Genomic DNA, 12,785 nt, shown 5'->3' on the forward strand with positions numbered 1-12,785 from the left:
TTCCCGCTTTAAGCGAAAGCATTTTTCGGAAATTACGTTGTAACAGCACTGCATTTAATAGTAAACCTTCAAAAATAATTAGACAAAACCATAAATGTTTAAAGAAAATTATGTAAATGTAAACGGCAAGTAAAATAATGTAAACGTTAACTATTTGATCATGGCAACTACATTTGCCATTGTAAACAACCTGATTTTTTGTTTGTGCTACCTGCCATGGTAAACCATACGGCCATTAACCAAATCTTTGGTGACGTGAACGTGAAAATTAAGTTGTTTCACATCTCCGCACTTTAAACTTTAAATAATTAAAATTAAATAATTTTTTAATGAGATTTTACCCAAACTCACAGTGAATTACTGCGACCATATTAAAAAAAGTTTAAAACAACATAACCAAATTGCTGTACATCGGCGTTCTTGTGCGTGTTCAGCGATGCTCGTTTTACATTAGATATATTTTGGAAAGGCAGTTGGCTAATCTGAATTTCCAAACATTGCTGCTGAAACGTTCGTAAATTTTTATTACCAAACATAAACAATCTTTTGAAAGTAGTTGTGTTAATTTAACAGAATTGTTTCCGATAAATTTCTAAAATGAATTAAATTTTAACACGCGATTATTTGAAGAGTTTAAATATTTTGTGTAAGAAAATCTCACCATAAAATGTGGAAATTTTGAGATGCTAAAACATGCACAGAACTTTCTTACTCAAGAACCAAAATTTATTTTCTCTTTACGGTTGTGAAGAACTGCAAGACTGGATGGATTTATTTTCACCAAGTGAGATAATTAAGTTCTAGGTAATATATTAAAACGTAAGCATCTCTGACATTTTATTTTTTAGTGTGATGCATATTTGTTTCTTGTAATTTCCATCATAATGAGATAATAAAGTTTTATTTTTACATTTACCTCTTATTATTTTTTTTCGCCCTGGTCCCTTTAAATAGGTATGTATAAACGAGGTTACATTGTCATTTTATTTGGATCATTATTTAGTTGTGCTTGAAAATAAAATTCTTAACCTAACCGTACAAACCTCTTTTTTTTTCTTTTTTTTTTTTTTTCAATTAATTAATTGAGTTGATAATGTAAGGTATTTAAAGTTGGTTAAGTTATAACATTATTTACAATTTACGTCATAAGACATCTTTGATTATTGGCAGTGTTTGAACACGTGTTTTGTCTAACTATATGCAAGGTTAAAAGGCCAAATTGTGCTAGAAATTCAAGGTAGCATAACTTGATGGTAATGAACTATGAACATACTTTTTAACATTATATAAGCTGTATATAATGTTAATTTATGCACAGAAAATGAAACACAACACAATTACATTTTTAAAATCATAAACAACCTTTTTTTTCTGAGTATATTACTCTTTTGAACATTGTCAGATAAAAATTAAGGAATCGGAATCGGAATCGGATTCAATGAATCGACCCTTTAATTTAAGAATCGAAAATGGAATCGGAATCGGTATATTTTAGGAATCGGCCCAACACTAATTTATAACAATGCTTATGTTTCAGTATAAAGAACTTCAGTGTAACAAACTCAACTATTTTTTGGTCCTTTCATGTTCTTTATAGTGAAGCTTTCCTGTACTATAGTGAATACTTTTTGTGTCTGTTTATTGTATGAACAGCAGTAATGATACAGTTTGTTCCTGCCATACTTCTTTGCTCTGGATTCAAAAAAAAATCTCTTGTTAATAGTTAATATTTTTGAGTACAGGTATTTTGCAGTGGAAACTGTTAAGGTGACAAAATACTCAAGAAACTATGTAAAAACCTGTTTTTTTTTTTTTTTTCCATGAAAAAATTGGACTTAATTACTTTATTAGAATGCAGTATGGTATGCCTGTGCCAGTGGTTTTGTCCTTGTTATTTAGAGCTGGGCCGATCACCTATTTTGCCGATCATGCCGATGCCGATCATCTGCTGCCGATCTTGCAGATCTTCTGAGCCGATTAGAGCTATGATAATTTTATTGCCCTTCGTTCCCCCAGTGCCGCCAACAAACTTTCAATAATTCCCGATTGTAAGTTAATTTGTGAATACGAAATACAGTAGAACCTCGTTAATTCGTGATGGTCGGGACCCCGAGATAATCACGGATTACTGAATTTCACGGACTAGCGATTATAAGCCCAGAAGGTCTTGTCAAGCTTCTCAGGCACCGGCGTGCAGCTGGGTTAAGGCCAAGGTCATGTGACGTAACATCTCCTGAGGCTTACTGCGCCTTGGCAGCAGATGGATAAAAATAGTACACTCCCCATTATTCGTGTTAATTGGAACCCGCCAATGCCCGGATAATTGAAATTCTGTATAAAAAAAACGGATAATCCGTTAACGGTAAGGGCCACCTTCGAATTAGTGTCTCTGCTTAAAAAAATATGGCACTGCCTAGCCATTAGTTCACTGTCATTTTTACAACAGCCGAAGAGAGAAAGATAAGATCGTGCTGACCTTTCACACATAAATTTTGTGTGTGCCCCCAGGACTCGGCGTACAAGAAGACGGGCAGGACGTCGGTGGACACGGTCTTCCAGCGCGCCGTGCTGGAGGCGCAGGACGCTCACAGGGAGCTGAACCTGGCCAAGGCCACCCGCGAGGCGGAGCCCCGCCAGGCCCTGGTGAGTCCCGCCCGTCTTCTCGCTTCAGTTCTTGGCTCTTGGGGGTCGTCCATTAATCACGTGATGTTTTTTTTATTTAGCAAATTTTTAACACACACACCCCCCTCCCGCTTAGTGATTTGTGGTGAGGTTTCACAGTCATAAACACCCCCCCCCCCCCCCCCCCCCCCCCCCCCCCCCCCCCCCCCCAATAAATCACATGTAGTTATTTTTTGGTACAAAATATTTTTCAAAAATTCAGAATATTTATCTTTAAATATAGGTATAATATAATTTAATTCTGGAAAATTAAGCACGGTGATAAAAATGTCCAGACACACATTAAGGTGTTGCAGGTTCATTCTCACTGGCATAAATATAATAAAGGAAAGGCTTGTATGTGATTCACGCATGCATTCGGCGCCAAAATCGCAGTCTTAAACTGGCGACTGGCAAGCCAGGCCGGGCGGCTCATGTTGCGGCGGGCGGGGATAGATATTGTTGCCTGGCTACGGCGAGTCAAGGTCACGCGTCGCTTTTCGGTTTAGTAGAAATCGCGCGAAAAAATAAATACACGTGATATCTCTCTACACCCCCACTCCCCCATTGTGATATTTCGTGATTTTCCCGACACCCCCCCCCCCCCTCCCCCCTTTCGAGCCTCACGTGATTAATGGACGATCCCTTGTCTGATGGCTGTCCATACCAGTTTTGCATTCTTTGTTCTTGCCGTAAGAGTGCTGTTAAAATGTCGCAACCTGAGTAAAAGACTATCGTAACTCAAAGATCAGTACTTTACTATCAAAACTCAAGGTGCCATAGTCTTGCACATATTCTTATATAATTTTTTTCCAGAGTGCAACACTACATTATTTGCCATAAGTCCCATAAAAGTAAATATAATATTGCGATAGTCTTGCAGTGCCTAGATAATGATATTTTCCTGCTTATGGTAAAAATATCTCATAAACTCAATTTTTTGAGTTACGATAGTCTTGTACTCAGGGTGCGATGTTTCAATGCATCCATGAAAACTCTTTATGTAAATACTAGACCTGTGCAATTATTTGAATTTTGGAATGTGAATACGAATTAATAAACTACTGTATTTACCCGCATACAGGCAGTACATTTTACGCTGATTTTTAGTTAAAAAAAAAAAAAAAAAAAAAAAATAGTGTGATTCTCAAGCGTATTTATAACTTTAGGTAAAAAATAAAATTAATTGCAGTGTATCTTTGAGTATGTGTGTTAATAAAAATACCTACTGTGTGGGTTTTTTAATAAGTTTGTTACAAGTAAGTATAAATTGATGAGTTAAAACACCAGAGCAGTGCATGAGAAGCACCATTGTGTTTGTCTGCCCCGCCGCCGTGAGAGTCGCCCAGCCGACGCCAGCAAGTGACGAAACTTGCTGGGCTGCCATTCAGTCGGAGGAAGGGAAATGTTAAAAATCCCTCCCTCACACTTGTAAGCTCCACGTGTCTATTTCGACAGGTTTTTAAAATGCAGCTGTGACCCAACATTATTGTTTTTTTGTGGGAGATTTCTCAGCTTTCAAATGCAATAATTCATGACAAAACTGCAGCCATCGTTGTGCTTTGAAAGCTTCACTTCTAATCTTTGTTTTATACTTTCCTTCAGCTTGCACGAAAATTTCTGGCACAAATTTCTCCCTAACTGTAACATGCGTGCCAGTTTTTATAAAAGAAACTGAGGAATGAAGGATAGCCTGCTGCCTTTTTTTCTCTATTCTGAAGAGGACTCGATAAAAAAAGAAGGGATACTGGAGTGTCTTTTTGGCACCAATAAGCTGAGACGCGGCACAAAGTCTTCACTTATATCCTTCTGTGACTCACATTCAAAGGCGACCCTTGGCGAAAAATTTAGATTTAAATATTGCTTAACCAGAAAGAAGCCAGTGTTGAATTGTTCACTATCGCTGTCTTTTGATAACTACACTTAACGTTGATAAATAATGATTTTTCGGTACGTTAAGTATTAAATGCAGTAAAGACAAGACAATTAAGAAATATAATTTCTATGAAGTTATTTATATGCAGTAGATGATGATTTCATTTATTTTATAATTCTGATTAAACAAAAGCCCACATAAAATAAAATAAACTTTTCTTTTTGTTGTGAATGTTGTAAACAATAACAATGCTTTTAAGGAAAAATAACCTTCCCCTTTTCAGGTTTTATAATAAGTAAGGAATTTAATTTTTTTTTATTTTGTGCATGTTAATAAATAAATGATCATCTACCACTTATGTTTTGTTTTCGGATATTACCTGGTAAGTTTTCATATTTAGTTCTTGAGATTGCTCTTTGTTAATGGGTGTTCATTTTCTTCTTATATTTGTACTGTTCTGAACTTAAGGTAACAAACTATTCTGCGCTTTTGAACATATTTAATAAAATTTACATTAATGAGCACGTAAATGTGTCATAAAAATTCTAAAAGCAACATGCGGAAATGTTACGTCGTCAGCCAGTCAGTAAATGCGAGCAGTTCGCACCTCGTGCTTGTGAGGAGACTGGGGCAGTGGTTTAGATCACATCGCAAGTGCAAGGCAGGTATTTCTGGCTGCCGTCTGCCCTCCGCTCCAATCTTCTCAAGTATTCATCTATTCACAGCATTCCACGTCTCGCCCGCTTGTGTGAGCGATGAACAAGCGATGTTACTGCGCTTGATATTCTTGACCTCTCTGGCGTGGTGCGTAGTTACGACCCACATCTAGGAAATTTACATTTTAATGAAAATTCCTTTCATTTTCCTTATGGCAACAATGTCGAATAGACTTGGCACTCGTCTTGTAAATTTTGTGCCAGAGACAGCTGAACATGACTTGGTACAAAAATGGCATATTTTGTGTACAGGTGTTAGGGGAGGGTTAATAATAGGTCCAAAATATGTTTTTACCCCTCCTCCTCCTCCCCCTTTTTCTTCCAATCTATTATGACTATTACCATTTTTTCAAATCATAACATGAACTTGTTGTTTTGTTGTAGTGATAATAAAAGAACATTTAAAATTTGTAAATTTTTTTAAGAAGATTAATTATATGGATATGTTTGAGTTTTTTTTTTATTAGAATACTACATAGCACAATTTTAAATTTTATTTTATGCATAGATGGATTCTACTTAATTAATACACTTAACATATTTACACAATTATACTACTACAAGAAAATCGTAAATTTGAGCCTTAAAATTGTTTTGTATCTTTTTTTCTGGGATTGATATTTTGATTCAAATGGCCTTTTTATGAAGTTGGAAGCAGAGTTAAACAGGATGATCTAATTAGAATCACATTATCCAACCCATTTGTGGAGACAAGATTTTTATGGTGAATTGCATCAAAACAGAATAAACTAAATCATGAAATAAAATAAAAAATTTTAACAAAATTTTATTAGTCAGCATTGTTAGCGTTCAAAACTCGATGAAAGCAATCATGCCGATAATCTGAGACGTGGAAAACACAAACTTCATGTGCATCTATGGGACTCTACTGCGGTGCACCCCATGTTCGAGGATAATCTTTATGGTGAAAATGTTGAGTTTTTAATGGCTAAAATTGTAGGTGCACCTTGTATGGAGGGGGCAAGTAGTCACGGTGTGATCTTTGCGATGCTCGGGGTTTGCAGAAGCCGCCCCAGTACGTGAAGATCAAGAGCAACAAGCCCGTGGGCGGCGTGCGTGTGATGGAGTGCGACCCGTCCAGCCTCGTGCCGTGCTACTGCGACCCTGACAAGGAAAGTCCCTGCGGTCCGGACAGCGACTGCCTCAACAGGTGGGCCTTCCGCCTTCCCCCTCTTCAGCCCGGCCCAGCATCTTTGGGTCATGGCACCCTTAACCGTGAAATGCTAATGTTTGGTGCTTAGTGTGAACTCTTGTACATAGAACTGTGTTGTGAAGTTAACTTTGTGGCTCTTGTACCGGGCCAAGTGATAGACACATTTTAAATCACCCCGCGCCACAACTTTCTACAGTTGGCACCATGTTGGAACACTGCAAGTGTTGGCGTCCATAAACCGTGAGAGTGGCATCCCTGCAGTGAGAAACAAAAGACAAGTCTTCGTTTGGTTCGGCATGAAGGCGGTACGTCGCAATGGTGCGGGCGATTGCCATCGTGTAATTTATGTGGCATCGTCGGTTAAAAATTTTTCGATACAGTCCACATATGTTTATCAACATTAACTGCTAAAATAGGTTGACACTTCCTTTTTAACGCACAGCAATGCTGCCAAGTATTACAGCTTTCCCGTGATCATCACCGACTTAGAAGTCCACCTACGGACTTAACGTCATGTTATTAATTTTTTTAACGAAAACAGAATACTGGACGATGTGTGAAATTAAGTGTGTATCAGTGTTAAGTACGATAAATAGGCTTATACAAATACATTTTTTTTTCCATTTGAATCAAATTTTGAATCGAATATCAAGTTATTCAAGAATAACGAATATTTTTTTAAATAGAGAATGCAAAAATTCAGTTAAATCTTCTCAGGAGTCCAAGAAAAAATTAATGCCAAACACAATAAAAAGAAAGATTGATAAATATGTACTGAAATAATTAAAACACACTCTTAGGCCTAATTTTTGTATAGGAAAACACAATAAAAGTAAATTCTGTTGTAACTAATCTTGCCCATAGCACAGGCTTGTAAAAAGACAACAAATTCATTATATTTTATGTGGGCCGAATGAGCTAATTTTTATTTGAATAGGTCGTAAAATTTCTTAAATATAAATATTACTGATGGAATTAACATAAATAAATTATAATTTCAGGTTAAATTAAAGTGTACGTACTAACCTATTGGTGTTTTTAGTTTCTGTGAACAATACAAACATTTTGGATAACCGTCCCCTTCGTAATATTCTAAAACAAACTGCACTTTCTCTAATATTTTTTTAATTTGGTCATAATGATAACTTTAGGTCATGTATTTAAAAACTCTTTTGACAATGAAACGAACATTTTCAAACATGCATGACGATGCCATATTCAAAGGATTTGGTATGTTAGTTTAAAACTTCTTTTAACAGTGCATAGTATTCCACAGTTTATTTATGTAAAAAAGATATATATATATATATATATATATATATATATATATATACATATACACACACACACACACACAATATACAACTTTATTTTAATGCATTATCTTGAGGCATTGCTTGGGAAACCACAGTCCTGCCCCTTGGAACATAGTCATTTCTCTTGAGTTGTGTGCTATTAGCATTCTCTGATTACTGATAGTGAAAACAATACACTGCAGATAACTGTTGCATCTGCTAACTGTCTCCTACCTTAGATAAATATCTAAGCAGTCTCACATGTAGTTTTTGCATTGGCTGCTAGAATTTGCTGCCAGAGCAGCTAAAATATTGACTAATGAATCATTTGATTAGCAGATCGAAATTTTGAACTATGGAATGGCTCCAATAAAAGCGAAAAGATTTGAAAAAATACCAAACCCAGCTTTGAATATGATTTTCAACAAGAAATTTTAATAAAATACGGGCCATCTTGATAAAATTTGTTCAACAGTTCGTACTATAGTTTTCCTTTGGCTTTATGAACTTCGGTTTGCGCCATCCACCAGAGATGGCAGCACCGTGGTTACACATTTCCGTTCCATTCACTCAAGTGCTCCTACCAAATTCAGTAGACAGAGAGCTGAGATGTTACGTATCAAAAATCCATGTTGGAGTCACTTTGTTGTCAGGGCACGAAGTTGATGATAGTAACCAAATAAAAATGACGATGTTGGAAGTCATGAAACCTAATCATCAGCAGCTTTTCGTAAGCTTAAATTTAGTGTATTGATGCCTCATTTTAATGTTTTGTTACACATTTAATATAAATTGTTGGAGACAGTCCACTCGTGGAAATTATTTCTAAAAAAAATTGTTTTGGACGCGATGTGAATGGGAATTGTGAGGAAATATTATTTAAAGGTTCTGAAATAATCAGTCACTGGTGTACATCCTGCCTGGTGGTGTGTTCGAACCCCAGGATCCTGATGGTGGAGTGCAGCCCGTCCGTGTGCCGTGCCGGGGACAAGTGCAGGAACCAGCGCTTCGAGAAGCGCGAGTACCCGCCCCTGGTCCCCTACAAGACCGACGGCCGCGGCTGGGGCCTCAAGACGCTCGCCGACATCAAGAAAGGTACTAGCTGGCAGCTCGCAGTCTCCACGCAACTGAAACTTACTGTCTAGGCTTCTGCGGATACTTTAATTCAAATATCTAATATTTTTGTATTCAAATTTCGACATAGTGTTTGTGGTGGCTTTTTTTTTTCCCCCCAAAGAAGAAATTGATTGAAAATACTGTAAAATAAAAAAAAGAGGGATGTACATGAAACCATAACAAAGAGGTTTGTAATGTAGTGAAAATAAATAAAAAAATCTGGCACAAGTTAAATTTTAAGTTTGAAAATAGTTTCCTTCATATAACTCATTACCTATTTGTTAAATTATCACAAAGTGTGAATAATGTTACATAAAAACAAATATAATTTTCTAAATAAATTATCGTAGCCTCATACATATTATTATTATTTTCTTTCTTTCTTTGAATGAATCCCATGTGGTGTAAGGATATCGAATAGTAACAAATAATTAAAAAAATATATAGATATATGCAATTTGAAATGTCACATCGAATACCAATTTATTCAGAAATATAGAATATTTTTGAAATACTAATACACCTCTGCTAACCTCTTAGCAACACATTTTGGTACTATCACTGCGTTATGTATGTCGATTTAAGTTTGCAGCAGTTCAGGAGAAGTAGTTCCATGCAATGACATCTCTTAGAACTTGTATTTTTTTAAAGTCAAAGCCCAATAAAGTGTTTTTTTTTTTTAAATTGTATATTATACAGTAATATTTCTTTCATTTAGCATGTTTGAGACCACTGCTATGCTGAATTAGAGATTTTGCTGTTTTAATGAATGTCATATATTCAGTTAAATAGTGATGGGTGATCTGATAGGGATTAAAACCAAACCAGATCCAATTACCGGTAAATTTCTTTAACAGATCATAAAACTACCTTAATCCTTTTAGTTAACTGTCACAGTGCAAGTCTCGCGAAGTTCAGTACTTTTAAGTAATAAATCAGGACCTTAATATAATTATATATATATTATACGGATTTTCGGTAAATAAAATTTGTGCATAGCATAAAATACACATTATGGTTTTGACTAATTAACAAAACATAACATTCTAGTTTTTTTTTCCAACCCTGGTATGTACAAAGTTCTAGGTATAAATCTGAATAATTACAGTCAAAATTTGGCATATTATAAATTCTTGTTTCGAATATTCGCACACCCCTACCCCTAACCTATTCAGTCACAAAAAAATGTTCGGTGAAAAGAGTATTGAGTAAATTCTCTTAAATGAAATTTTGTTTGAAATATTATAGAATAGAATTGTATGTTATTGAGTGCAACTCAGAATAGCAACCTCACATCACTTGCCAGTGCTAATGTGTTTCGTGATTTTGTTTCACAGGTGACTTTGTCATAGAATATGTTGGTGAGATGATAGACGAAACGGAATACAAGCGCCGTTTGGAGAGGAAGCACTTGGAGAAGGATGAGAACTACTATTTCCTCACAATCGACAAGGATCGTATGCTAGATGCCGGGCCCAAAGGCAATGTATCCAGGTGTGTTACTTTGTATTTTTAGAATTGTTTGTAATGCGCCAGGTTAAATAGTATTGCCATTATTGAATGCCCCCGTTAGTGGTGAGTAGGATTCCGGGCTTTTAAACCTAATACAAATATTTGACTAATTTAAATGAAATACTTTCTGGTCTCCATTTGGAAAGGCCAAAATTTTCTTCCCTCTTAATATTTCTCTTCCTATTACCTATTACAGTAAAACCATATTAAGAATATCTCACTAAAAAAAAAAAATTCTGGTTCATGCAATAAATAATTTTACCTTTTTAATCCAATTTTCTTGTTAATAAGTCTAAATTTTCAAGTTCCTTTAGAAACTTCATAACAGGGATTTGTGTCAAATTGTGATAAATTCAAAATAAAACCAAAATGGTTAATACTCCCAAAAAAAAATTCAGAATGCAAGTAATCGTTGCATAGTGCCGAATTGCAACTCAAATCATTAAATGAATCTGAAATTTAACAGAACATTCCTCACATTTATTAGTTAATGTAGTATCTGAAAACCTAATATTTGGGATTAATGAAGTATTTTATTTCTTGACACCTGGACTGATGTGGTGTTTGATGTTACTTTACAAGTTTTTCTCCATTTCCTTCCACATTCAGAAATGACTTGAAAAACAGCATGTCCATAAAATGATGTCCCAGTTTCAATTATATATTATAACAGTTTAATGAAGACTAGTTATAACAAATCATACATCAAATTGAAGGTAAACTAACCTAGTTTTTTTTACAAATGTTCAATATATGCACCATTAGTAGGGCCACGATTATATGGTGAATCGCGAAATCGCGAAATTTTCCACGAATTGATATGAAAAATGCGAAAAAAGCGATTTTTAAGAAAAACCGCTAAGTAACACCGAAATTACACAATACAAGTCTCTTATAATTTAAAGTGAAAAGCTTGATAGTCAAGACTTGCCTGGGTCCTGGTTGATATGCTGGAAGAATGTCCTGCCTTGCATTTCTACATGCTTCCTCTAATCAGCTTTAGGGCGCCGTCTGGTCAGCGTGTGTGTTAGTGAAGCGGGATGATAAGAGCGACGCTCAATGGTAGTTCTAGCGCGGTAAAACCTCTAAGTGCAAGGCTCTGAACTGGCGTGCAGTCATCTCGTTCCCGTCAGATAACTGTGAAATTTGAGGGGTGACCGTAACATTATATGGCGGAAAAATAAAGATAAAGGTGTAATGCATTTCCCTCTGATACTTTCAATAAATTTGTAACAGGTTTTTTACACCTAAAACTTCGAAAACATGCCTTTTAGCCATTTTATCTCAATAGAACCAGTTAGGCATTAACAAATTCTTAAATGCTTTTCGTAAACAGACTCCAGTCGGATATCTAGTGTAGTTTGGAAATCGCGTAGGTATTTTCGTGGCTGTGCGCGGCACACGACCGTAGTTGCCATGCGTCACGCGCCGAGAATGTTTTCCGGCAGGAAGGGCGAGTATAGTTAATTAGCGGTAAAAATGAATACTTTTACGGCCCTGCTAAATTTTTCCATTAAAGAAATTTTGTTCAGTGATTTTCCAGCAGAAATAATGTGTAACTAACAAATTGTATCAAAATAATTAACGGTTAATGGCTGTCGCGGGAGCCCTTAAAATTTTTTCATTTTACCAGAAATGGACTATACAAACCTGGCTTTCGTCGCACGCAGTTTGGAGAAGGGGAGGAAGGATGTTAACAGTTTCACATGCCAAAGGACGTTCGTGGTGAGGAGGGGGAGAGAGACAGGATTGTTTGTTTGCCTGGGAGGGATGAACCTTGAAGTCTTGACAAGGGAAGGAGAGGTAAGCCGTATGACGTCATGCATAGAGTAAATAAAGTACTAGTACAGAGTGGACACTCAATGCTATTGCAGTTCTACGTTTTTTTTATTCAGAAATGCGCTAGTTGCTATACAAAAACGCAAACTTGACAAACATTAAAACGAAGTTGCAATAGCTTAAAACCGAGATAAAGTACCTTCTGGAGTAAGACTTACGTTTCAAATTATAAGTAAATTTTAATTTAAATACAACATTGATCCTAGAAAGTACAATTTGCAGTTAATATGCTTAAAACACTAATTTGAATAGTAGGGAAATTTGCAGCTTCAACTGAATGTTGGCAAGCTTGTGACTTGTTTCGTGCATGCATTAATATTTATAAAAATATTGATTTTATTTTTTTTTTTCCTTATAAGCAAATCATTTAACTAAATATCGGTAAACGTAACATATAATGATTTAGGAGAGCAATATTTTTAAAACAATAAGTAAATTTCTTACCTTCGGGACAGTGTTTGACTTAACCTCATTTCGGTTAAAAATGTTTTCTTTACGTAGCATAACATTTGTTAAAATGCATAACATGTAACATATTTTCGGATTATAATAAATTGCTGCCTTTTTTTATGTCCAAGAAATAATTTCTGTTCTAG

General features: G+C 35.7%; 2 protein-coding genes across 2 annotated transcripts in view; one reads left to right on the forward strand and one right to left on the reverse strand.

Moving 5' to 3' along the window:
- LOC134540852 (histone-lysine N-methyltransferase NSD2) overlaps positions 1-12,785 on the forward strand; it is a 95,876-nt gene that overhangs the window by 62,817 nt on the left and 20,274 nt on the right. The window contains exons 12-15 of the mRNA XM_063383849.1: positions 2,509-2,643; positions 6,279-6,424; positions 8,666-8,817; positions 10,176-10,332. Of these exons, the coding sequence (XP_063239919.1) occupies positions 2,509-2,643; positions 6,279-6,424; positions 8,666-8,817; positions 10,176-10,332 (590 nt within the window). The remainder of the gene's footprint in view (positions 1-2,508; positions 2,644-6,278; positions 6,425-8,665; positions 8,818-10,175; positions 10,333-12,785) is intronic.
- LOC134540853 (DNA repair protein RAD51 homolog 3-like) overlaps positions 1-12,785 on the reverse strand; it is a 99,356-nt gene that overhangs the window by 25,537 nt on the left and 61,034 nt on the right. The window lies entirely within an intron of this gene.

This window comes from Bacillus rossius, chromosome 17 (assembly GCF_032445375.1).
Source record: "Bacillus rossius redtenbacheri isolate Brsri chromosome 17, Brsri_v3, whole genome shotgun sequence".
NCBI classification, from domain to species: domain Eukaryota; kingdom Metazoa; phylum Arthropoda; class Insecta; order Phasmatodea; family Bacillidae; genus Bacillus; species Bacillus rossius.